The sequence below is a fragment of the Leucoraja erinacea genome, chromosome 20, assembly GCF_028641065.1.
Source record: "Leucoraja erinacea ecotype New England chromosome 20, Leri_hhj_1, whole genome shotgun sequence".
Classification (NCBI taxonomy): Eukaryota; Metazoa; Chordata; class Chondrichthyes; order Rajiformes; family Rajidae; genus Leucoraja; species Leucoraja erinaceus.
The window spans coordinates 19,920,110-19,946,789 of record NC_073396.1 but is presented as its reverse complement, the minus strand read 5'-3'; the positions used below and the strand labels follow the sequence as shown (position 1 = coordinate 19,946,789).

Below are 26,680 nucleotides of genomic sequence, written 5' to 3'. Positions count from 1 at the left end.
CATGCTTCACTAATCTTCTGGAATTTTTTGAGGATTAATGAGGAAAATGGACAAGGAAGAGCCAGTAGATGTAGTGTACCTGGACTTTCAGAAAGCATTTGCACAGGTCCCACATAGGAGATTAATGTGCAAAATTAGAGCACATGGTAGTGGGGGTAGGGCACTGACATGGATAGAAAATTGGTTGACAGACAGGAAACAAAGAGTAGGGATTAACGGATCCCTTTCAGAATGGCAGGCAGTGACTAGTGGGGTACCGCAGGGCTCGGTGCTGGGACCGCAGCTATTCACAATATACATTAATGATTTAGATGAAGGGATTAAAAGTAACATTAGCAAATTTGCGGATGACACAAAGCTGGGTGGCAGTGTGAAGTGACAGTGTGAGGAGGATGCTATGAGGATGCAGGGTGACTTGGACAGGTTGGGTGAGTGGACAGATGCAGTTTAATGTGGATAACTGTGAGGTTATCCACTTTGGTGGCAAAAACAGGAAGGCAGATTGTTATCTGAATGGTGTCAAGTTGGGAAAAGGGGAAGTACAACGGGATCTGGGGGTCCTTGTTCATCAGTCACTGAAAGTAAGTATGCAGGTACAGCAGGGAGTGAAGAAAGTTAATGGCATGTTGGTCTCCATAACAAGAGGAGTTGAGTATACGAGCAAAGAGGTCCTTCTGCAGTTGTACAGGGCCCTAGTGAGACCACACCTGAAGTATTGTGTGCAGTTTTGTTCTCCAAATTTGAGGAAGGACATTCTTGCTATTGAGGGAGTGCAGCGCAGGTTCACAAGGTTAATTCCCGGGATGGCGGGACTGTCATATGTTGATAGAATGGAGAGGCTGGGCTTGTATACTCTGGAATTTAGAAGGATGAGAGGGGTTCTTATTGAAACATTTAAGATTATTAAGGGATTGGACTTGCTAGAGGCAGGAAACATGTTCCCAATATTGAGGGAATCCAGAACCAGGGGCCACAGTTTAAGAATTAGGGGTAGGCCATTTAGAACGGAGATGAGGAAAAACTTTATTTATCGAGGAGAAAGACAGTAGGACGGAGGAAATTGGAGGACGCACTGGAAGTATCTTGAGAGCAGTCAGGGTTACTGTCGAAGTACTGAAGGTACTGTCGTGTTTGAAGGCAGACAAATCTCTAGGGCCTGATCAGATATATCCTTAAATACAGTACAGGTGCCGGAAGACTGGAGGGTGGCAAATGTTGTGCCCCTTTTCAAGAAGGGCTGCAGGGAAAATGCTGGGAACTATAGGCCGGTGAGTTTAACATCTGTACTTGGTAAGTTACTTGAGAGTATTCTGAGGGATAGGTTATACAGGCGTTTGGATGGGCAAGGGGTGATTAGGGATAGTCAACATGGTTTTGTACGTGGGAGGTCATCTCACAAACCTGATTGATCTTTTTGAAGATGTGACCAAAAAGATTGATGAGGGCTGAGCTGTAGATGTTGTGTACATGGACTTCAGTAGGGCATTCGGCAAGTTTCCGCATGGTAGGCTTCTCTGGAAGGTTAGATCACATGGGATCCAAGGAGAGATAGCTGAATCGATAGCAAAGTGGCTCATGGAAGGAAGCAGTTGGTGATGGTGGAAGGTTGCTTCTCGGACTGGAGGTCTGTGACTAGTGATGTGCCTCAGGGTTCAGTGCTGGGCCCATTACTGTTTGACATCTACATTAATGATTTGGATGAGAACATACAGGGCAAGATAAGCAAGTTTGCTGATGATATAAAAGTTAGTGGTTTTGCAGATAGTGAAGATGGTTGTGAAAGATTGCAGCAGGATCTGGATCGATTGGCCAGGTGGGTGGAGGAATGTATGGAATGTTGATGGAATTTAATACAGAAAAGTATGAGGTGTTGCATTTTGAGGCCGTCGAACAAGGGCAGGACCTACACAGTAAATGGTAGGCCTCTGGGTAGTGTTGTAGAGCAGAGGAATCTAGGAGTCCAGGTACATGGTTCCTTGATGGTCGAGTCGCAGGTAGATAAGGTGGTCAAAAAGGCTTTTGCCAATTTGGCCTTCATCAGTCAGAGTATTGAGTATAGAAATTGGGATGTCATGTTGCAGTTGTATAAGACGTTGGTGAGACCACATTTAGAATATTGTGTTCAGTTCTGGGCACCATGTTATAGGAAAGATATTATCAAGCTTGAAAGGGTTCAGAAAAGATTTATGAGGATGTGGCCAGGACTAAAGGGTGTGAGCTATAGGGAGAGGTGGAGTAGGCTGGGTCTGTATTCCATAGAGCACAGGAGGATGAGGGGAGATCTTCTAGAGGTATACAAAATCATGAGAGGAACAGATCGGATAGATGCACAGAGTCTTTTGCCCAGAGTAGGGGAATCAAGGACCAGAGGACATAGGTTCAAGGTGAAGGGGAAAAGATTTAATAGGAATCCGAGGTGTAACTTTTTCACACAAAAGGTGGTGGGTGTATGGAACAAGCTGCAAGGGGAGGTAGTTGAGGCTGGGACTATTCCATTGTTTCAGAAACAGTTAGTCAGGTACATAGATAGGACAGGTTTGGAAGGATGTGAAACAAGCGCAAGCAAGTGGGACTAGTGTAGTTGGGACATTGTTGGCCGGTGTGGGCGAGTTTGGCCGAAGGGCCTATTACCACACTGAATCACTCTATGACTCTAAGGTGGGACTAGAAGGATATAAAGAGGCACAGACAAATAAAGTAAGTGACTAAACTCTCCCAAGTCAGGAAGTCATGTTGCAGTTTTATAGGACTTTGGTCAAGCTGCGTTTGGAGTATTGCGTGCAGTTCTGGTCGCCGCATTGAAGGATGAATTTGGTGGTTTATGAGAGGGGGCAGAAGAGATTTACCAGAATGCTGCACTGTTCTATGTTCTCAGAGCAGAGGTATGGAAGTGTGACGATATCCACACTGGGTCAATTAAAAAAAACCAGATTGGAATATTTTCTTAGTGGAGAGAGCCAAAAAATGCTGAGGAGCTGATGGATTTGGAAATTTGGCACAAAGTGCTGGAGTAACTCAGCGGGATAGGCATCATCTCTGGAGAGAAGGAATGGGTGATGTTTCTGGTTGAGACCCTTCTTCAGACAGATGTCTAACTATACAACGTAATGGAGTAGGCTGGTGGAATGACGGTGTTCATGTCAGGAGCTGTGGAATTCCACGCTGAAATGTCACATGACCAGTCCTTCAAAAATATATCTCCAGGAGCAGATGCTTTGTTTTTGCTACACTTCTGTCAATCTGAGTTTTTGTATTATTCCTCTTGTTGTACCGAGCAACATATAATTATTACTCTAAAACCGAGATTTTAGGGTTTTGCAAAAGTGACTGAAGTTTAATTAAGAACACGAAGGCTCCTGAATATCACAAAACAGATGGTTACAAAGCAGAGCCTTTACTATGGTGCAAGCTCCAACACGTTCCTCAACTAATGTGTACAGACTTAAGAACAACACAAAGTGCTGGAGGAGCTCAGCGGGTCAGGAAACATCTGTGAAGGGAATGGACAGGCAATGTTACATAGAACACAGAACAGTACAGCACAAGAACAGGCCATTTGGTCCACAATGTTCATGTAAAACATGATGCCAAGATAAAGTGATATCTACCTGTATGTGATCCATATCCCTGGAGGCAGATACCGTGCGAGGTATTTCCTGCCCGAAATACCCCGCACATGTGCACACTCTGGAAAAGCCCCGCACATGCGCCCACTTCATTCTCCCCTCCTATTTATAAGTTGAGACGGTAAGGAGGTTTAGTACGTCTTGATGACCGTCGCAGCACTGGAGCTTCAGGAGATAATGGTGTTTCAATAGCTGGTGGTACATGCATTGCTTGGTCATCAACTTCACTCATATTGTTATTTACATTTACAATTTTCGAATTTCTTATAGAAGTTTCCATATGGAGGAAGTTCTCGATTAATGTTATCAAGAAGTGACGGAGCTGATGGAGAAGACGGACATGGTGCAAGGTCACAAAGTGAGACCGTTGACTGACGTCTTGATACTTGATAGTTGCATAAGAAGGGTTGACATCAGTCAGTTCAACTTCATCAACAAAAGGCTCATTCTTATTTGATCGGACATACCGATGAAGCAACACAGGCCCAGGGCTAGTCAACCATGATGGCAGAGAAGTACCACTAGAAGAACACCGTTTGAAGTTAAAGAACCGCTTGTGTGGAGGAGTATTGGTAGCAGTTGACAGTAGAGATCTGATGGAGTGTAATGCATCGGGTAGAACACATTCCCACTGCTGATCTGGTATGTCATTTAACTTTAAAGCCAGTTTCACTGCTTTCCAAATGATTCCGTTATACCTCTCAACCTGACCATTTCCAATAGGATGATATGGTGTTGTTTTACTTATTGCAATTCTTCTATTACAAAGGTAGTCTTTTAAATCTTTTGACATGAATGAGGTGCCCCTATCAGAATGTATGTAACTTGGAAATCCACAGAATGAAAACAGTTGATCTAAACATTTGATAACCTTAGCAGCTGACATATTTGGACAAGGAAAGGCAAATGGAAACCTCAAATATTCATCAACTATAGTAAGTATATAAACATTTTGAGAGGAGGATGGTAAAGGCCCTTTGAAGTCAATACTCAAACGTTCCATAGGTTGAGTACCTTTGATCAATCTTCCTTCTTCAGGATGGAAGAACCTTGGTTTTAATTCAGCACAGATTCTACATGAAGCACACGTCATCTTCACATCTTCTGTAGCGAAAGGTACGTTTTTGGAGCGAACATAGTGTAACAAACGAGTGACTCCAGGATGACACAGCCCATTGTGAAGATCAGTGAGTGCAGAAGAATGAACAGAGGCACAAAATGCTCGAGTTAATGTACCCGGAGCAACATTATCCTTACCAGGGCGGTACTCAATTGAATAACTATATGCAGATAAATCAATCCTCCATTCATGAATTTTACTATTTTTAATCTTCGTTCATTTCCGATTATCCAGCATAAAAGTTACTGAACGCTGATCTGTTATCAAAGTGAAAAGTGTTGGCGAGCAAGGAAATGACTCCATTTTCTCACTGCTTCAATAATTGCTGCAGCTTCCTTTTCGACGGGTGGGTAGTGCAATTCATTACCTTGGAGAGTACGAGACATGAAAGCCACTGGTCGTCCTCCTTGATTTAATGTTGCTGATACTGCATCACATTCAACAACAAAGGGGAGATCCTCATCGATGGCGTGTAATGTCGCAGATTCTAATTGTTTCTTTAAAGAAGTAAAGGCACCAATTACTGTAGAGTCAAGGGGGAAAGATTTTTCTCTAATCAAAGGTTGAATTTTGTCAGAAAAATTTGGTATCCATTTAGCATAATATGCAAACATCCCAAGAACTCTTCGTAGAGAGTTTAATGTAGCTGGAACAGGTATCTCTTTGAGTGGCTGGAGTCTTTCTGGATCAGGCTTTATTATATCATTTCCAACCCAATAACCAAGAATATTAATTGATGACACTGATGTTATTGACAGCCTCATTTAATGTTTGTTTTTAGAATGTACAACATCTAAAAACCGTTGTACATTTTCATCATGTTCAGCTTGGTCTTTTACTGCAATAGTTATATTATCAACATAAGGGAAAATATCTTTAAGGTTTTCCTGTTCAACAAGTTCGTCCGTCTCTCTCTGAAAAACAGCCACACCATTAGTTACAGCAAAAGGAACTCTGCAGTAGTGGTATAATTTCCCATTTGCTTCAAACGCAGTGGATTTCTTCTTTGATTCTTTCAAAGGAATTTGGTAGTAAGCACTTTTAAAGTCAAAAGTAGAGAATATCTTATACTTAGCAAATGTATTGATATGGATGTAATCTCCTCCATACGAGGTAATGGATATGCATCAAGCTCCGTGAACTGGTTTATAGTTTGAGAGTAATCAATGCAGAGTCTCTTTCTATGTCTCTCCCCTCGAGCCTGCCCCACCATCCATATATGACAGCTGATTATTCATCAAATATCCCTCTCTCTCTATCAGTGTGTCCAATCTGAAGCATCACCACTCCATTCCCTCCACAGATGCTGCCTGACCCACTGTGATCCTCCAGCGGTTCCTTGTGTCTCAAATGACTTATCTACCTTATATTCAAGGAGCACTGCTTCCACCTCTCGTTGAGAAAGAGCGTTCCAATGACTTACAACTCTGAGGGGAAATGTATGCCTTATCCCTGTGATAAATGAGCAATCCATTATTTAACAATGATGCCTAGTTCAACACGAGAATTCTTTCTACATCCGCCCCGTTGACTCCCCTCAGGATTTTAAACCCCAGCGGGTTCAAACCGATATGTGTTCAAGAAGGAACTGCAGATGCTGGAAGATCGAAGGTATACAAAACCGAGCTCGGCCAACATTACCTCACGAAACAACCCGCTCACTTCCAGCCACCGGGCCAGTAAGTTTTCTCTGATCTGCCTCCAACGTCTTTGCATCCGCTTATCATCCCTCGCGAAATTAATGAATTGTTTCCTGTCATCTTACATTAGGCGAAAAATAAATATAATTACACTTTAACCGTAGAGCAGCCATGTCATGTTTTCCTGCAGCTCAGGGGGTTTCTGTCGCTCCTGTTACAACCACAGCCCACGGTATCACTGGAACCTCAGCATCTAACACAGGGCAGGGTGCCTGCAACGTTTAAAGACTGTCTCTTTAAAGCGGGGCCGGACGGAGTGGGCGTGTGGGGCTGTGTTTGCGCCTCTCTGCTCTCAGCTGCTCCAATGTCACTAAGCTGTTGCTGTTCCTCTCGGTTTTGCCAGCCGTCAGCTGATGAGCCGCTTCACCCCCACACACAGAGGCGCATGCAGAACCCACCCGTCACCCTCCCTCCTGCAACACACCCCCCCTCCCCATTCCCTCAACCATTCCTTTCCTCTTTACCCTTGTACTTGTAGTGCATAACGATCCTCCCAAAACCCGCCGAGCTCTGGCCCCTAACTCGGCAGCAGCCTGGTGCGGGGCACTGGACAATAGTTCTTTGTTTACATGCAATCCCGGTGCCGGCGGAAGGAGGCGGCGGTGCTGCGAAAGCACCAGCTGTTTCCCGCCATTTACAACCATCTGATACAGCGATCAGCTGGAAACACACACACACGCACGCAGCCCGCACGTTATTCATCGCTGCTATTATTATTATTTTTGGGGGGAGGAATTTTTCCCTTCCCACTCCGAGAGGAAGGCATGGAATATTTCGTGGTGCCCACTCAGAAGGTATCTTCATTCCAGGAATTCAGGAAGAGTGAGAAAGAAGTGATAGGAGGTCTCTGTAGGTGTGTACTTTTCTATCTCCCTCTGTGTGTTATTTTTTAATGTATCGGGTTTTTTTTTGCTGTGAGCACTGCTCCGTTTTCCGCGCTGGTGGAGGAGGAGAGGGATGGGGGCGGCGGGAGGACCCGGGGGCGGCAGCGGCAGCGGCGGGGCTTGCGGGCGCGCACGTGGACGCGCGCGGCGGCGGCGGCGGCTCCAGGGCAACGGGCGGCTGCGGCCGGACCTTCCACCACAGGGCCACGTGGGGGGCACCGGGGGCGCGCACGGGGCCCGGGACCGGGGGCGTGCACGGTGTATCCCCCTCACCCCGGGGCGCACGTGGGTCTGATCACTGTCCGGGGAGTGGGTGTGTGGGGGGAGGAGAGTTTGCAGGCGGTCAGACCGGGTTTAAAAGCCCAGCAGCGGGGGCGGGAGAAGAAAGTGTCCAAAGTGACTCTGTGGAGGCGGCGTGAGGTGTGGGTTACCCCGCCGCTCAGAAAGCCCGGGTCGGGCGGAAGATGAGGCCGAGTGGCGCCTCGGGCCTGCCTGGCTCTCTGCGGCGCTGGACGCAGGCAAGCCGGGAGTTGTAGTTCTAGAGGCGCCCCGAGGAACTCTGGGAGTGAAGCTTCCCTTTGCGGGCTCCGGACAGGACAGGATTCCCCAGCATTCAGGACAAACTACTCCCACCCAGTCACAGCGGCAGGTGCTGCCACTGAAACACTCAGCCTCCTCTCTTCCTCCCATTCAATACCTTAAATATCCTAGGTGAGATATTTAAGAAGGGTCTCGACCCGAAACCTCACCCATTCCTTCTCTTCAGAGATGCTGCCTGCCCCGCTGTCACTCCAGCTTTTTTGTGTCTATCTTCGAGATGTTTGATTGATAGATACGGCACACTCCCTTCAGCCCATCGAATTTACACCAACCATTGATCACCCATTTACACTAGCTCTATGGCATTCTACCTTTCTCATCCACTCCATACACAGTAGGGGCAATTTACAGAGGGCCAATTAACCTCGAATCAGGCACGTTGTTGGCATGTGGGGGGGGGGGGAAACCCACAGAGAACGGGCAAACTCCACAGATAGCACCCAAACTCACGATTTAATCTGGTGCTGTGAGGCAGCGGGTCTTCTAGCTGTGCCACTGAGCCAGCTTTGAGAAGTTAGTTTAGTTTATAATCACGTGTACTGAGGTACTGTGAAAAGCTTTTTTTGGCATGTGCTACCCAGTCAGCTGAAAGACTACATATGATTACAATTGAGCTGTCCAAAGGGAGGAAGACAGCATCTGATACTGTGACAAGGTGGGTAGTACGGGCTGTTTGACTGTGATACAGCTGTCAATGGGAAGCAATTGAGTGAAATTCAGAGGGATCAGGGTCAGAACCATTCCTCAGGGTGAAAATGTCAATGACTAGAGGGTAGCTTTCAGGTGAGTGGGGGATAGTTTAAAGAAGACGTGCTGGATAATTTTTTTACAAAGAGGGTGGTAGGTGCCTGCAACATGCCAGGGATGGTAGTTGAGGCAGATACATTAGTGGCGTTTAGATAGGGATATGGAGGGGATATGGGTCAAGTGCAGGCAGAGGAGATTAGTTTAACTTGGACATCATGTTCAGCACAGACATTGTGGGCCGAAGGGCCTGTTCCTGTACTGTCTGTATTCTCACTTGCCGGGTGACTAATAACACGTCAAGTCAAGTTCAGGTCGAAGAGAGGGTCCCGACCCGAAACGTCACCCATTCCTTCTCTCCAGGGATGCTGCCTGTCCTGCTGAGTTACTCCAGCTTTTTGTGTCTAAAGTTCAGGTCGAGTTTATTGTCGGAAGCACAAGTATGGTGAGGTACAGGTACAATGAAAATCTTGCTTGTTGCAGCATCACAAGCACATAGACTTAAACAACACAAAACATAAAATGCACGTTAAATTCTACAGGACAGTGAAAAGAAAAAGACTGCAAAAACAAGACATCAGTGGAAAATACAATTTAAAAAAAATTGATCCACGATAGTACAAGAGGTGATCTGTAGTGTTCAATTGTCGAGGTAAGATTAGGGTTGTGCAGGTCAGTTCCAGAACCTGACAGTTCTAGGAAAGTAGCTGTTCCTGAACCTTCAGATTTCTGTACCTCCTAACTGGTGGTAGTGGTGAGAAGAGGGCATACCCGGATAGTGGAGATCATTGATGATAGATGCCACTTTCTTGCACCTTGTGTAAATGCTTTAGAAGGAGGGGACAGCTGTATCAACCCAATGGATGATAGATTGGGTTGACCTGTGCTCAGCCCAATCCATCATGTGCCGTTCTCTATAGCCTCTGTTGTAATTAAAGGTCCTTACCCTTAATAACTTTTCGTTATGACTCCTCCCATTTCCTCCAAATACAAGGCGTAGCTATGGGCACACGCATGGGTCCCAGCTATGCCTGCCTCTTTGTAGGGTACGTCGAACAATCCTTGTTCGAGACGTACCCGGGCCCCATCCCCGACCTCTACCTCCGCTATATCGACGATTGCATTGGTACTACCTCCTGTACCCACACACAACTCTCTGACTTCATCCGCTTCACCACTAACTTCCACCCGGCACTCAAATACACCTGGACCATTTCTGACAATTCCCTACCATTTCTTGACCTCACTATCTTCATCGCAGGTAATAGACTTCTGACGACATCCACTATAAACCTACTGACTCCCATGGCTATCTAGACTACACTTCTTCCCACCCTGCTTCCTGTAAGGACTCCATCCCCCTACTCCCAATTCCTCCGTCTACGCTGCATCTGCTCCCAGGATGAGCTGTTCCACACCAGGGCATCGGAAATGTCCTCATTCTTCAGGGTACGGGGGTTCTCTTCCCCTACTATAGATGAGGCTCTCACTAGGGTCTGTTCAATACCCCGTAGCTCTCTCTCCCCATCCCCCCACTCACAACAAGGGCAGAGTCCCCCCAGTCCTCACCTTTCACCCCACTAGCCGCCACATACAACAAATAGTCCTCCATCTTTTTCGCCACCTCCAACGTGATCTCACCACTGGCCATATCTTCCCATCTCGTCCCTTGTCTGCTTTCTACATATGCTAATTATCTGCTTTCCGCAAAGACCGCTCCCTCCTTAACTCCCTGGTCAATTCTTCCCTTCCCTCCCCACACCACCCCCTCCCCGGGCACTTTCCCTTGCAACCGCAAGAGATGCTACACTTGTCGCTTTACCTCCCCCCTCAACTCATTCAAGGACCCAAGCAATCATTGGCTTGGCGATCGTTTCACCGAACACCTCCGCTCGGTCTGCATTAACCAACCTGATCTCCCTGTGGCTCAGCACTTCAACTTCCCTCCCATTCTGAATCCGACCTCTCTGTCCTGGGCCTCCTCCATGGCCAGAGTGAGCACCACCGGAAATTGGAGGAGCAGCACCTCATATTCCGCTTGGGCAGTCTGCACCCTAGCGGTATGAACATTGACCTCCAATTTCCGGTAGCCCTTGCTGTCTCCTCCCCTTCTCAGCTCTCCCTCAGCCCTCTGGCTCCTCCTCTTTCTTTCTCCTTTCTTCTCCACGCCACCCCTCCCCCCCCCCACCCTACATCAGTCTGAAGAAGGGTTTCTGCCCGAAACGTTGCCTATTTCCTTCACTCCATAGATGATGCTGCACCCGCTGAGACACTTTTGTCTACCTTGTAATTTCTGTATGAGGCCATGATGAAACCTGTCAGGATCATTTCAAACTGTATTAGTTTGTTAGACTATTCAGTGACATACCGAATATCTTTAAAAATGTAGGAGATTAGAGATGACGTGCCTTCTTCAAATTTCTATCAACATGCTGGGTCCAGGACGGGTTGTCTGAGATGTTAACACCTCATCTGGGACCAGCATCACATTCTATCACTGTCAAAGACACTGAATAAATATAAATTATTCAGGAGCACCTCAAGGCTGTGTTGTGGTGTTCCTCCTACACTCTACCCAATCTGTACTCACGAAGTGTAGCCAGATGCAGTTCGGACTCTTCAGGTTTGCCAATGGCAACACCATTGTTGGAGACTGAATAAATAAAAATACAGATCACAGCCTACAAACATCTCGTAGGGCTAATATGATCAAAGCCAGTGCTTGTGGTTCGTTAAACTCCTCTTGTTTTGGTATTGGTTTATTATTGTCACATGTACTGAGAGAGTGTGAAATACTTTATTTTGCATTCTATCCAGGAAATTCATGAGTAGGTCATGAGTAGGTCAAATAGCACCAAAGAGAAAATAAACATAGTGCTCAATATAGTGTAATAGAGAAAGGGTAAATAAAGGAAGTGCAGGGCCGTAATGAAGTAGATTGGAAGATCAGGAATAAATCCTGATCTATAAGAGGTCCGTTCAAGAGTCTGATATCAGCGAGAAGAATTGTTCGGCAATCTGGTGGTACATGCTTTCAAGCCTCTGTACCATCTTCAGACAGTGACAGGGACAAAATAGAATGACCGGCATGTAAGTGGTGATTGATTACGCTGGCTGCTTTTCTGAGGCAATGTGAGTGTAAATGAAGTTAAAGGCCAGGCGGGCAGATAAGGCTGGTCTGTGTGATGGACTGGGTTGTGTTCACAATCTCTGCAATTTCATGTGGTCTTGGACAGAGCTGTTGCCAAACCAAGCTTTGATGCACCCGGATAGGATGCTTTCCATGGTGCATCTGTTGAAGTTGGTAAGAGTCATAGGAGACATAACGAATTTCCTCGGTCTTCTGAGGAAGTAGAAGCGTTTAGTTTAGAAATACAGCGTGGAAACAGGCCCACCGAGCCCACGACGTCCATCGATCACCTGTACATTCGTTCCATGTTATATCATTTTCGCATCCTACATATGAAGGGCTATTTACATAGACAATTAACCTACAAAGCTGCACGTCTTTGGAAGGTGGGATGAAATGTACAATATCCGCACAGACAGCACCTGTAGTCGGGAGCGAACCAGGGTCTCTGATGCTGTGAGGCAGTGATTCTACCAGCTGCGCTGCTCTACGTTCGTGACTGGGATCAGTGTGGTTTGTCTAGGTTGACAATGGTAATGTTTACACTGTGGAATTTCCTCTTATGCTTTCCGAGATGCTCTTAACCATGCATCAAGTTCTCCTTAAATGCGCAAATGCTAACTAGTTTACATTATAATTGTAGAAGATTTATGACATAGGAGGCCATTTGGCCCATTGTATCAATGTTAGTCAAAAAATAATTATCTAACCTAATCACAGTTTTCAGCAACAGGTCCAGAGCCCCTGCAGATTACTGCTCATCAAGTGCTTGTTTAAACGTGTCAAGAGTATCTGTGCCTGCTGCTCTTTCAAGAGTTCCACATGCCCATCATTCTCTGGTGGATAAAAATAATTCCTCCTTTTCTATTTAATCCCTTCACAATCATTTTAAACCTATGCTGCTGGTTTTAGGTGCTTTTGCCAATAACACGTATTTATTTACTTGTAATTAAACTGTTTAAGAATTTCAAGAGGAATTAACTAGAAAAGGAGGGAAGGCTATGTTTCAGTTATATAGTGCATTGATGAGATTAGATCTGCAGTCTAATGTACAGTAATGTTCTTGTTATTTGAGGAAGGATGTAAATATGTTGGAAGTCGTTCAGAGAAAGTTATAGGGTCATAGAGTTACGTAGCCTGGAAACAGGCCCTTCTGCCCAACTCATTCATTCTGACCAATATACCTATTTGAGCTTTATATTTATGTACCTGTCTAAATGTGTTTTGAACTATTATTGTACATGCCTCTACAACCGCCTCTGGCAGCTCGTTACATGAATACATCCGCCACTGTGGAAAAAATTTCCCTCAGGTCCCTTTTTGAAATCTTTTCCCCTTCTCACCTTAATCTATTGCCCCTATAGTTTACCCTGGGAAATAGACTATGCCCGTGACAAACCTATTTTGGGCAGGGTGTCTTACAGGGAAACGTTGGACGGCTGAGAGTTGCTCCTGCAGGCATTTAGAAGAGTGACAGGCAACTTGATTGTAACTTATGACCCTGAAGATTTTCATACAATGTGCATGGAGAGAATATTTCTTTGTGGCAAAATTTTAAGCTGGAGGAAGCAGTTTAAAAAAATAGGGGGATGAGGTGAATGTTTACCCATGAGGTCTTTGGAACTCTCCTTCTCAAAGGTATTGGCAGATAAATTATTGGTAAGTAGTTGGTAAAGGATGACCAGAGGATGCAGGAGTTGAGTTAAGGTTACTATCATGTACATGTGTTCCTGTGTTTCAATGAAAACAACCCCAATTTATCCAATCTTTCAGAAACAAGGAATTGCAGGTGCTGGTTTACCTTCTACTAAGTCTGAAGAAGGGTCCCGATCCATAAAGTCGCCTTTCCATGTTCTCCTGAGATGCTGCCTGACCTGCTGAGTTACTCCAGCACTTTTTGTTCTTTTGTGTATTAACCAGTATCTACAGTTCCTTGTTCCTACAAACTACTGGAGGAACTCAGCAGGTCCTGTGGAGAAAAGAAGAATAGGATTCTGCTGTGTTTGCCCTGTCAGAGATGGACCAGGAGTTGGGGGTATGGGCCACATTCAGCCTCATTCCCCTGACGAAAATGATAACCTGAAGTTACGAACAACCCATTGGTTTGCATTTGCGTATAGTGGAGGTCAACATTTTGTTACCTCCTTTGCACTTACCCGGAAAACTGCCCCTAGTGTGCAGGGAGCAGATGGGAAAGTGGGATAACATCGAACTAGTGTGAATGGGTGATTGATGATCGGCGTGGACTCAGTGGGCCAAAGGGGCTGTTTCCATGCTGTATCTCTCAATCAATCGACCAAATTCCACCCTGTGGCTGGACATGTACATTTGACAATTGTGCTTATTATTTTCATTGACTGCCCTTTTAAAGATTTTACACGAGCAGGCGGTGTAGGATGACAATCTTTAATAGATTCAATTTTGCTAAATAGTAGTTTCACTCCCATGAGATTCAGAGACCGCAGTTGTATTTGGTTGTGCTATAAAGGTATCTGTACCCTGTACCAATATCATATTTGTATTTGAGCTGCTTGTTCAGTAGTTGATTGTGTTCGTACATATCTGTGCTTGTACAATACTGAACTGTTCTTGTGCGATATGTACATTGTGCAGCATTTAATTGGGTTCAGCTACATGTGTGGTATTTGATTGCACTGACACATTCAGTTGTGCTCCTGGTATTTGCATTTACACTATTGGGCTGTGCGTGTTTTGTATTTTGACATGTATAGTTTTTGCTGCCTGTTCCTGCATTGAACTTGTCTGTGCCAAGTGCATTGACTTAATGCACACCTTGTTGATACTTGTACAATACTGTATTTGACAGTGCTGTTCATTCTATACTGATTTATTATTGTGACATGTACTGAGATTATGGTGAAAAGGTGTTTTTTTTGCATGCTATCCTGGTATGACTATAACTGGTAGTGCAAAATAGAAAATGAAGAGTGCAGAATATAGTTACACTAAAGAGGAAGTGCAAAGAAAACAAGTGCAATGAGGTTGATTGGCAGATCAGGAATACATGCTTAACTTGGGAAATGTCCGTTCAATAGTCTGACTTAATCGAGGAAGAAGCTATTTCTAAATCTGGTGGAACGTGCTTTCAAGCTTTTGTGTCTGCTGTCCAACAGGAGAAGAGGGATGACCGAAGTCTGAGTGGTCCAGGATTATGTAGGTTACAATCCCGAGGAAGTATGAAGTGTAGATGGAGTTGGTGGAGGGGTGAGAGGCTGGTTGGGGTGATGCACTGGGCTACATGCACGACTGTCTGCAATTACCTGCAGAATGCTTTCAATGGTGCACCTGTAAATTTACTGGTTCATTCTGCCTCTCTAGAATTGAAAGGGTTAATTGAAAAGACTTGGACAAGTCACTGTTACCTGATACTGAGTCTGGTAATTCTGCAATTCAAAGTATCAGTTTCAGGCTGAGCCTACAAAGCTGCCAACCTGAAGTAACTGATTTTTTTGTTTTTCTAAGTCCATTGATAAAAACAGAAACCAATATTTGCATATAAAAAAAGTTGAAAAACAGTTCAGAACGTACATCTGCAAGCACTTCCTGACAATGGTTGCCATTCTAAATTTACTCTGCCACGTACGGCATGTGGTGGGAAGCTGTTCCGATAGGGAGATTGCATGGCAGTCGAGGTCACGACCCATTATCCGTACTGTTGCCACGCAACGCCTTCTGGAGTACAAGTGGTGAACGGCAGGTAAACACTTACTATGGCTGACAGTACAGCGGGCCCGTCTTCTGTCCCAGCACACTGACTGGTTCCACACTCGCGGACCCCGGGCCTTCTGTCCCCACAGCCGGTGTTTGGCAGTGAAACGCCTGGCACCCGGGGGAGGAAGAATCACCCCATGTGGGGGTCGTTGTCCGGGGGGGGGGGGTGAAGCGGGGGGGTGAATCACCCCGGTGTGGGGGTCAGGGTCCGGTGCCAGTGCAGCGCAGTCAGTGTCTCTGGGTGGGCGGAGGGACTAGACCAGTGGTTCCCAACATGGGGCGTACGCCCCACAGGGGGGGCAATTTGATTTTTAAGGGGGGCAATTGAGCGTGACTGAGGAGGTCTGGGTCCAAATTTTCGATTTTAATTTTTTTGGATTTTCCATCAGGTAAAATATGTAGTTTATGTTTCAGATGTTATTTTGAGTAAATAATTTTTTTTGGGTAAAAAAGGTCTTTATGTCCCGAGGGATCCACTCCAACCGTCATTAGCACCTTGGTGCTCGGGTTTCGATTGGAGGGTGACTCCAGCCCCGGGCGGTCGTGGGCCGGGACTTGCCCTCAATCCGCAATCAGTGAGCTGCAGTGATTTTGGCGGTTTTCTCTCACGGTTACCCCTATTTCTACAATTTTGCAGTTTCTAACAGGAAAGAAAGTATGTGTTTCATGTGTTACTAGTGTATTCCTTGTACTCCAGAAGGATTGAGCTACTCCGTACGTCATGCCCTTTGACCTGATGACCTTACGTGCAACCCACCTATTAAATGAATCACACAGCAGCCCCCCCTAGTGGAGCAGTAGTCTCACTGTTGATCAGAGGTTGTAAGTACAACCTGTCCGTTTGTACCAGCGTTCACATTAATGTAGAACGTAGTAACAAATATGAAGGCTGAGTTATCCAGCCTCTGTCGCTTCCTTCCACATGACAAATAATTTGCAGATGACTGAATATTGATTTTTCTGTAAGTGGTTACATGGGGGACTGTAAACCAGCACAGTGAAGCAGCTGGTAGAACCGCAGGACATGCAGGTTTGATCCTGACCTCGGGTGATGTCTGTGTGGAGTTTGCATGTTCTCTCTGTGATGGTGTGGGTTTCTTCCAGGTGCTCCAGTTTCCTCCCACATTCCAAAGACTTTGTGTGGGTTTGTAGGTTAATTGGCTTCTAAAGTTGCCCCTAATGTGTAGGGGTAACATAGAACTAGTGTGATCAGGTGATCGATGGTTGGTACAGACTCGGTGAGCTGAAGAGCTGCATCATGCTGTATCACTAAACTAAACCAACCTCCTGATGGATCAGCTGTTGAAATGGTAATCATTTTGGGCCAATCAGTGCACCTGTGCGGTTCATGTTATTGGGCAAGGTTTGAATTTTTTTCGGCAGGGACCATACTGTCCAAGGATTTGGTGAACTAAAGCTAAAAGGGTCCCTGTTCTTCTTGCAGCTTGGCTAACATTCCACTGTCCCAGGAATCTCAGAGAGATCAGGAGAGGAGGATACGGAGAGAGATCGCTAACAGCAATGAGCGACGTCGAATGCAAAGCATCAACGCCGGCTTTCAGTCCCTGAAGACACTCATCCCACACACAGATGGCGAGAAACTCAGCAAGGTCAGGCACAAACTCTTATTCATGTGCTCCCCACAGGTCGGTCGGGAGAACAGTTGAGCACTCAACAGAGAGTCCCGGAATGGTTTGCAACCTCATCTGCTGGGGGGGATGGGGGTTGTACGGTTCGGCTGCTTAGCTGGGGGAATGGGACTGTACCAGTTAGTATTCAGGAGAGGGCTTTGTTACAAATAATTCTCCAGGGCAGGGTCTCGACCCAAAATATCACCCATTCCTTCTCTCTAGAGATGCTGCCTGTCCCGCTGAGTTACTCTAGCTTTTTGTATCTATCTCCAGGGGAGGGGTGAGTTTCAGATAATTCTCTGGGAGAGGGCTTTGTTTTAGATAATTCTCCTTTTCCATTTGGATTAACGACTCCTGTGAGTTAAGTCATTTAAGTGGACAATCTGACATGCAAAATGAAAGATCAGTCCTGTAGTACTATGAGGAAACCTTTTGGTGGTGGGATTTCCTATACTTGATCAGCTCCTTATGAAACGCATGCTTCCTGATAGAAGTGACTACCCTGGGCTGGGTGATGTAGTGGTGAAGCCCACTCATGCTCACTATTGTCCTTTCCACACAGGCAGCCATTTTGCAGCAAACTGCAGAATATATATTCTCGCTCGAGCAGGAGAAAACACGGCTACTTCAACAGAACTCGCAGCTGAAGCGTTTCATTCAGGTGAGCACAGTGTTGAGATGGGAGATGGATGGCATGGCTGTGGCCATTGGCAACTACCTTTTCCCCACCTCGGGACTAGGTGAGCGCAGTGCTGTTGTTCATCACCAGTGGGCGTAGTCACGGGAGGTTGATGGAACGGGGTGCTAGAGCTCACCTGGTGGCTGTCATTTAGAGATTATCATGTGCAGTAGATGGCTGCAAAGCACAATTTTTTTAGCAAGGGGCATGAGCCCCCTTTCTCTAGATTTCTAGAATACTCCGTGAGCAGAAATATCCTCTCGGCATCTGCCCTGTCAGGCCCTGAGAATATTGTGATCCTCTCATTCTTCTAAACCGCATTAGCCCATCCTGCTCAACTTTTCCTTGTCAAATAGGTCTGTGACAGCACCATTCATATCCCATCCACCTCCAATACAAGCAAATGCCTGCTTAAATAAGGGGACAACAGCCATGTACTGTCCTGGTACGGTCTCGCCAACACTCTTCAGTATAAAACGGCAGTCAGATACTTCTGCACAGCAATATTTTGTGGTCTGCCTTTAATGAAGAAGCTGCATTTGTATTTGTCCTACCAAAGTGTAAGTGTTCTAGCTGTGGTCTCGTCAATGCAGCATCTCTGGAGAACATGGATAGGTGATGTTTTGGGTCAGGACCTTTCTTCAGATTGATTGTAGTGGGTAGTTCTCCAGAGATGCTGCCTCACCCGTTGAGTTATTGCAGCACTTTTTTTGTAAACCAGCATTGACATGCCCATAGTCTGCATTCGCCAGCACTTTGTTTAATGCCTGTCATTCTATTATCTTGTAATAAACCTTTAAACCTAAACTCATAGCCTTTAAACTCAAAGACAGATGGTTTAGAAGCTGCCCTCTTGCATCTTGCTGAAGAAAGGTTCCGACCTGAAACGTCACTGATCCTTCTTCTCCAGAGATGCTGCCTGACGCGCTGAGTTACTCCAGCACTGTGTACTCTTGCATAAGAGAAGACTTTGTGCCTGGTCTAACTGCCACTGTGTTTAATTGAGCTTTGTCTTTGGAACACAGGAGTACAGCGGCTCCTCTCCCAAACGGAGGCGTGCAGAGGATAAAGACGAAGGAATTGGCTCCCCTGATGTGTGGGAGGATGAGAAGCTAGAGGACCTGAAACGGGAGATGATCGAACTGCGGCAGCAGCTGGATAAAGAACGCTCGGTTAGGATGATGCTGGAGGAACAGGTTGGTGAGCTTTGGCTTGATACGGTTTCATTAACAGGACCACCAGTGTTAAATTGAGCAGACCAGGAGGGCACAGTTTTAATCTTGGGCCACTTTGAATGAGAGATAGGAAACCGTACCCTAAGTTTTATTAGTTTAGTTTATCGTTTAGAGATAAGCGTAGAAACCGGCCCTTCGGCCCACCGAGTCTGCATCAACCAGCGATCCCCGCACATTAACACAGGGGACAATTTATACGTATACCAAGTATACACACTCAAGCCAATGAACCTACAAACCTGTACGTCTTAGGAGTGTGGGAGGAAACCAAAGATCTCGGAGAAAACCCACACGGTCAGGGGGAGAACTTACAAACTCCGTACAAACAGCACCCATAGTCGGGATCGAACCCTGGTCTCTGGCGCTGCAAGCGCTGTAATGTAGCAACTCTACCGCTGCGCCATCGTACCGCCCACTAGTTTAGTTTCGTTTATTGTACTAAGTTACAGTGAAAAGCTTTTGTTGCGTGTTAAACAGTCAGCAAAGACTATACATGATTACAATTGAGCCATGCATAGTGTACAGATACATGATAAAGGGAATGACGTTTAGTGCAAGGTAAAGTCCAATTAAAGATCATCCGAGGGTCTCCAATGAGGTGGATCGTAGCTCAGGACCACTACAGTTGGTGATAAGATGGTTCAGTTGCCTGATGGCAGCTGGGAAGTAACGTCCCTGAATCTGGAAGTATGTACTTTCACACTTCTGTATTTTTTGTCTGATGCGAGAAAGGGGACGAGGGAGTGACCAGGGGGAGAATGGTCCTTGATTATGCTTGTGGCCTTGCCGAGGCAGTGTGAGGTGCAGATGGAAGGGATGGGATTTATTAGCATTTGTCTGGATGTGGATGGTGGGCAGGATCAGAGCTTCGACCCAGTGGATCTCATGATTGAACCTCCCCATAGTGAGGACAAACTGTATCCCTGATCAAGGTGTGATGGACAAGTTGGTGTCCATAGAATGATGTTAGGAGTGGTGAGAGAGGGTGCAGTGCATTGTGGCAATCCAGTACATGCCCTTCATTCAGTCTCAGCTCTAATATGCAAAGAGCTGCACCCTGCTGGACACAGAGCTGCTAATGTATGGGGTATCGAGGAGCTCGTCAACAAAAGGACCAACAGCAGGATCCTCCTTGTACTCAACAACTCTTCTCAATTTCTACAAATGCACCATAAAAAGCATCTTGTTGTGATGCACTAAACTTGGTTTGGCACTTGCTCTATCCAAGACCGCAAGATATTGCAGAGAGTTATGGATGTAGCCTAATCCATCACGCAGACCAGCCTTCTTTCTCTCCCTCCCCCCCCCCCCCCCCCCCCCCCCCCCCCCCACTTAATTTACACATTACACATTATGCTGCCTTGGGAAAGCAGCCAATATAATCAAGGACAACTCGCACTCCAGCCATCTCTCTTCTTCCCTCACCCATCGGGCAGAATGTACTGAAGCTTAGAAGCACATACCACCAGATATGTTTTTTGCAGTATCTCGATTCAAATGATAATAATAAACTAATATGTAATTCAAGAACAGTTCCTTCCCCACTGCTACTGAATGGACCTTTCATACGCTCGTGGGGACAAATTCCTGATCTCCCACTCTACCTTGTTGTGACCCTTGCACTTTCTGCACTTTCTCTGTTTATTTTCTCTTTTGCACTACCTGATGTACACGTGAATGATCTGCCTGGATAGCATCCAGTTTGGTACGTGACAATAATAAACCATGACAATAATAAACCAATACCAATGAAGCGTGGACATTGATTGGGCAGCAGGCTTCAACCTCTTTACGTTAACATGTGGGGAATCCCTCCTGTGGTGTGCTGCCCCCACAAGACTGATGAGGTCTATCTGTCAGCAGGTTCGCTCGCTGGAGGCCCACGGTTACCCCGAGAAGCTAAAGGCTATCGCGCAACACGTACAGCTGCAACAGCAGCACCTGGAACAGTCCAAGGTGCTTCAGCAGGGCGAGCTGCAGGACCTTGAACCCCGACACATGACACAGGTCAGCCCTCGGCCCCCGACACACTGCTTCCCTCTGTAGCATGCAGAGCTGCAACTAGGGCCAACGTACCTCTCATCTCCACACGGGTCCCGAGCTGAGCCGTGGGTGACCGTGGTACTTCGATTAGTCCAAAACCAGGAGGAGCTCTGGAGTGGAAATTTGGTATTTGATCTGTGCCAAAAAATGTTAATTTAGAGGATGCTTCCAAGTGAAGAGTCCAAAATTAGACCTTGTAAATATCAGCCACCAGAAAAATAGGATAAATGCAAGGCATAAATAGGTTGACGATTCTAAATAAAAATAGTACTTATCTATAGAGACACAAGAGCCTACATATGCTGGAATCTTACCGTTAGAGGAACCCAGCAGGTCAGGCAGCATCTGGGGGGTGAGAAATGGACAGACGGTGTTTCTAATTGGACCTGTCTTCAGTCTGTCCATTCCCTCCACAGATGCTGTCTGACCTACTGAGTTCCTCCAACAGGTTGTTTTTTGCTCATAATGGAAAACACTCAATAGGTCAGGCAGCATCTGTGGAAAGAGAAATAGAGTTCATGTTTCAGTGTGAAGACCAAATCCAAAGAATGTTGAGCGTCACTACAGAACCTAAGCAGAACACAGTGCTAGAGTATCTCAGCAAGTCAAGCAGCATCTGTGCAGGACATGGATGGGCAACATATTGGGCGGAACCTTTCTTCTGAAGAAGGGTTCTGACCTGAACATCTTCTATCCATAACCTCCAGTAATGCTGTCTGACCCACTAAGTTACTCCAGCACTTTGTGCTTTACTGAAGATTCCAGCATCCGCAGCTCCTTCTGTCTCCAGTACAGAATCTAACTGAGCAAACAGCAGTATTAATTCATTAACAAACAGGATGGTGGCTGCATTAGAGAGCTACAGTATATGCTCAGATTGGTCTTCACTGCCTAAGAATGGGCTTCAATAATTTAAGTGGCATTTAAGAGGCTTTTAGATAGGCACATTGATATGCAGGAAATGAAGGGATATGGATCACATGTAGGCAGATACGATTAGTTTACCTTGGAATCATGTTCAGCATGGATATTGTGGGCTAAAAGGCCTGAGAAAAACATTTTTCACACAGAGAGTGGTGAATCTCTGGAACTCTCTGCCACAGAAGGTAGTTTAGGCCAGTTCATTGGCTATTTAAGAGGGAGTTAGATGTGGCCCTTGTGGCTAAAGGGATCAGGGGGTATGGAGAGAAGGCATGTACAGGATACTGAGTTGGATGATCAGCCATGATCATATTGAATGGCGGTGCAGTCTCGAAGGGTCGAATGGCCTACTCCTGCACCTATTTTCTATGTTTCATGTGCTGTTTAATTTAGAGATGTAGCATGGAAACGGGCCCTTCAGCCCACGGAGTCCACACTGACCAGCGATCCCCATATGCTAGCACTATCCTACACACAAGGGACAATTCTACATTCTGTTTTGTGCCTCTGCTAAAGTTGAGTGAGCAACTCTCAGTTAACGTTTTGCAAACTACTTTTCCCCTCATTGTCTTTCAGCTGCTGCCGGCACACATCATCCCAGCACCAACCCACCACCCCACTGTTATAGTGCAGACTCCACCTCCGCTGCCTTCGCACCAAGTCACTGTGGTGACGATGGGACCTTCCTCAGTCATCAACAGCTCCTCCACTACGTCAAGACAGAACCTCGACACCATTGTGCAGGTGAGGCTGCTGCCCTGCTCCCGTGACTGACCAGGGGGAAGGAAAGCACTACCAGTTACAGGGCTCAGCAACAGGTGACCCCAAATTGATTGTAGAGGAGAAAGGCAGAATATTAGAGTTAACTAGCAAGAAATATAAAATAAGATTCTGTAACTTTGCAAATAGAAATAATTGTGAGTGTTCAGAGGCAGGAGAATTAAAAATGGGGAGGATAGATTTTGATCAAGTTATTTGAAAAAATATCAGTACTTGCCATGTCGTAGAAAATGTAGGGACTGTGCTGGAAATGCTGGGACACCAAGGATCTACCAACATTGAAGGGGGGTTAAGGGGGTTAAAAACTGACAGGTCCGTTGGACATGCTGGTCTATATTCTAGGTTTCTTGAAGAAACAAATGCAAAATTAGCAGAGTTATTAGTGCTGATCTTCCACAGTCCACTTGTGCATGGAGTGGATCTAGCAGATAGGGAGGATGCAGATCTAATAAGGCTGTTGAGAAAATTGCAGCTATTAGCTGGGACAGGGAGAATAAGGAACTTTTGCTAAACATTTTAGAGGATGTACTGGCATCTATTATTAAGGATATGGTAACAGGACATTTAGAAAATGATTCAATAGTTTTTCTGCTGATATGAAAGGAAATAGTGTTTGATCAGCATGTGGGTAGATCAAGTTTATTGTTAATTAAGGTACAGTGAAATTTAAGTTACCCATACAGCCATACTAAGTGAAAAGCAACAAGACCCACAACCACATAAAAGTTAACATAAACATCCATCACAGTGGATTCCGCATTCCTCACTGTGATGGAAGGTAATAAAGTTCAATATTCTTGGTCTTCTTCTTCCACGGTCGGGGCAGTCAAACCATCCGCCGTCGGGGCGATCAAAGCCCCTGCAACCGACGACCGAAGCCCCCGTCGGGGTGATCGAAACTCCCGTGTCGGGACGGTTGAAACTCTCTCCGCGGCATGGAGCTCCCGATTCGGCCTCCTCTTTCCAGAGACCGCGGGCTTCACAATGTTAAAGTCCACGGGCCCCGCGTTGAAACTTCGATCCCCAGCAATGGGAACGCAAGCTCCGCAATGTTAAAGTCCTGTGGCTTGGAGCACCGGGTTGGTCTCCAGGAAAGGCCGCCAACTCCACAATGTTAGGCCGCAGTGGGGACGGAGATACGATACGGATTGCATCTCTGTAGTGGTAAGAGATTGAAAAAAAGTTTCCCCCAATCCCCCCCCCCCCCCCCCCCCCCCCCCCCAACCAACCCCCACATAAAACAAACCAAGGAACACTAAAACACACTTTTAACACATACTTAATATAACAAAAAGAACGGACAGACTGACTTTTGGGATCAGCAAATGTTTATCTTCATTTTCAAAAGGGGTGTGTTAAACTATCGCACACAAGATTATTACTAAAAAATGGCTCCATGGTTGGGGATATTATTTTGAATGAACATAGGATTGATTAGAGGACAGAAAACAAAAGTAGTATTTCATAATGTCTTTGAGTATCCCCCATTTCTGTAATCCTGAAGGGCTTCCCAATTTTCAACTCCCTATACTTGTCAGGAACTTTGTCATAGGTTCCTGGAACTTATTGTCCTTGCCTTTCACACTAATGGGGACACGCCAGGCCTGAAGTGTATCCTCAACAAAGTCATCTACTTTTTGTTCCGAACGTGTATCCATATAGCTTTATTTGAAGTGTTCCGGTACATCATGTGATGCCGACCTTAATTGGCACTGCATTGCCATCTTCTCTGTAACTCAAATTTCACTGCACCATAATTGGTACATGTGACAATAAACTGACCTTGAAACCTTTAAACATTACCCCTGATGTGCCTCAAGATTCTACACTATGCTACATTGTGTTGTTGGCCCTTCCTGCCCTTCACCCATGTCTCTGCAGAGACAATCTACCTGTTTGTTGCTGTCGCCGGCCAAGGGAGAAAAAGCACCCAAAGTAGGACTTGGATCAGCCTGAGATCTTGCAAGTAAATTACCACCACCATGGACTGTTGTAGGATTTCTTTCTTCATTTGACTAATGATGGGTTTCTTTAAAATGGCAGGCGATCCAGCACATTGAGGGAACTCAGGAAAGGCCAGAAGAGGAGCAGCGACGAGTAGTGATTGTCCAGCCCAGCCGAGCTTGGTCTGATACTGAGTCAGATAGGGAGGAGAATGAGGCAACAGAAAATGGAAAGCTGGGCAAGGAGAAGGGGCCCGTGGAGAGGGTGCTCCCGTGACACTGGAGCTGCACCACACTGGGATCGATCCAGGTGGCATTCCCTGTGTTATTCTCAGAAAAAGGAATTAAACAGTTGGAGTATCTTTTGGACTTTCCCAATACTGTAAACAGTAATAGCCGGGAGTGATTGGCTATTGAAATCTGGACCATACCAGAGGGGATCTCAACATCCTTTCTCATGACTACCTTGGAATCCATAGCTGAAGAGTTGCTGAAGGACATTTTAGCAACCTTTTGTTCTGGGGGAGGGGGGTGGAATTTCAAGCACTTACCAATTTGTTCAGTCCACTGAGGGGATGTCCTCGGTGTGACTGCAACCACTTCAGTAATCACCCCCCTTTATTGTACTGATGTAGTTCTTTTTTTTAAGCAGTGTCCTTTCATGTAGTTTGTTTTGTTAGTTCCTCCCATCTCTTCCTGTATCTGTATTTGAGTTATAAGTTGAGACGAGGTTTGTGTTCATGGAAAAACTATTATATTTTGTTAAAGAAAGTGGAAAAAAAGGCACCTGCCATGCAAAGAGAGAAATAAAATTTGTACTTTGTTTTTATTTTAATGATATTTTTGTGTCTGATTACACGAGTGTGAATCTAAATGCGTGTGAGATCTTTATTTCTAATATTACTTGTTTTATTTTGGATAGATCCCACTACTCAACTTGTTTCCAGATATCATTTGTTCTAGATTAAACCCAGTGAATTCCTCCATTAAATGGAATAGAGAAATTGCAAATAGAACTGTCAAATTAAAGGCAACGATAACATTTAGACTTTATACAGTAAATATAAAAGGTGGAGAAACAAGGAACTGCCGATGCCGGTTTACCCAAAAGGACACAAAGTACTGGAATAACTCCGTGGGTCAGGCAACATCTCTAGAGAACATGGATAGGTGAGGTTTCGGGTCGGGACCCATCTACAGACCCGAAACCTGCATGACAGTACCTTAATATAGTGCATTACTGCGGCAAAACATCCAATGATGCTTTTATTGAATTTGACAAATTGCGGAACAGCTATTACTTGAGATGTAAAAAGGACACAAAGAATTTGATTTAAATTAAAGTGACTGAGCAAAATGTATTACGGATGACATTTCCAGTTAGCAGGCAGTGGCATGCTATTTGTAAATCTATTTTCCACTACATGCACCTAAAATATCAATAATGTTATAGTGAAAATTCATAAACGGAATTTATGTAAATGGTACGGGAAGGTTTTGAATCTGTATCACAGATGACAGGTGGTGAGGTTTAGGGAAGAAAGTGCAAAACTCAAGGCCTTTGCAAATGAAAGCTGGCAAGGTGATTAAATTCTGGATGGCATGAGTCTGCGGCTGAGAAATGTGAGGATATCGGAGGTCTGAAGAACTTGGGGATGTGGAGGATTGAGATAATTTAAACATCAAGGTATATCTGTGGCACAGCTTAATGTTAGATGGGTTTGGTGGGTGGGTAATGTACAGAAAAGCAAAGGAAATAAAAGGAATGATGGTGTCTTTTTGCTGGCCTGTCTGCTGAGGGGATTAGTGGGGGTGGGAGGGAGGATGCCAGCAGCAGGTCACATGGGTCTTTTCTCTTGCTTGTGGCAGCTAATGATTGGTCCTGCGATGCCAGAGAGGAGAAGCAATCCTG

At 45.5% G+C, this 26,680-nt stretch overlaps 2 protein-coding genes across 5 annotated transcripts; one reads left to right on the top strand and one right to left on the bottom strand.

Moving 5' to 3' along the window:
• Positions 1-393: 393 nt before the first annotated feature.
• Positions 394-6,998, bottom strand: LOC129706906 (uncharacterized). The gene is made up of 2 exons (XM_055651542.1): positions 6,911-6,998; positions 394-5,243 (listed from the first exon to the last, which is right to left on the bottom strand). Exon 2 carries the CDS (start codon positions 4,717-4,719, stop codon positions 3,733-3,735), a length of 987 nt encoding a protein of 328 aa, XP_055507517.1. The 5' UTR covers positions 4,720-5,243; positions 6,911-6,998; the 3' UTR covers positions 394-3,732.
• A 75-nt stretch (positions 6,999-7,073) lies between these two features.
• Positions 7,074-25,603, top strand: tfap4 (transcription factor AP-4 (activating enhancer binding protein 4)). 4 transcript variants are annotated; one of them, XM_055651539.1, is made up of 7 exons: positions 7,074-7,299; positions 16,981-17,146; positions 17,730-17,828; positions 18,872-19,042; positions 20,945-21,088; positions 22,622-22,789; positions 24,869-25,603. In XM_055651539.1, the coding sequence occupies exons 1-7, from the start codon at positions 7,211-7,213 to the stop codon at positions 25,043-25,045; spliced, it is 1,014 nt and encodes a 337-aa protein (XP_055507514.1). In that variant the 5' UTR covers positions 7,074-7,210; the 3' UTR covers positions 25,046-25,603. The 4 variants fall into 4 exon arrangements, with proteins under 4 accessions (XP_055507514.1, XP_055507512.1, XP_055507515.1 ...); XM_055651537.1 differs by having other exon boundaries at positions 20,942-21,088; XM_055651541.1 differs by lacking the exon at positions 7,074-7,299 and adding an exon at positions 8,400-8,585 and having other exon boundaries at positions 20,942-21,088.
• The last annotated feature ends 1,077 nt before the right edge of the window (positions 25,604-26,680 follow it).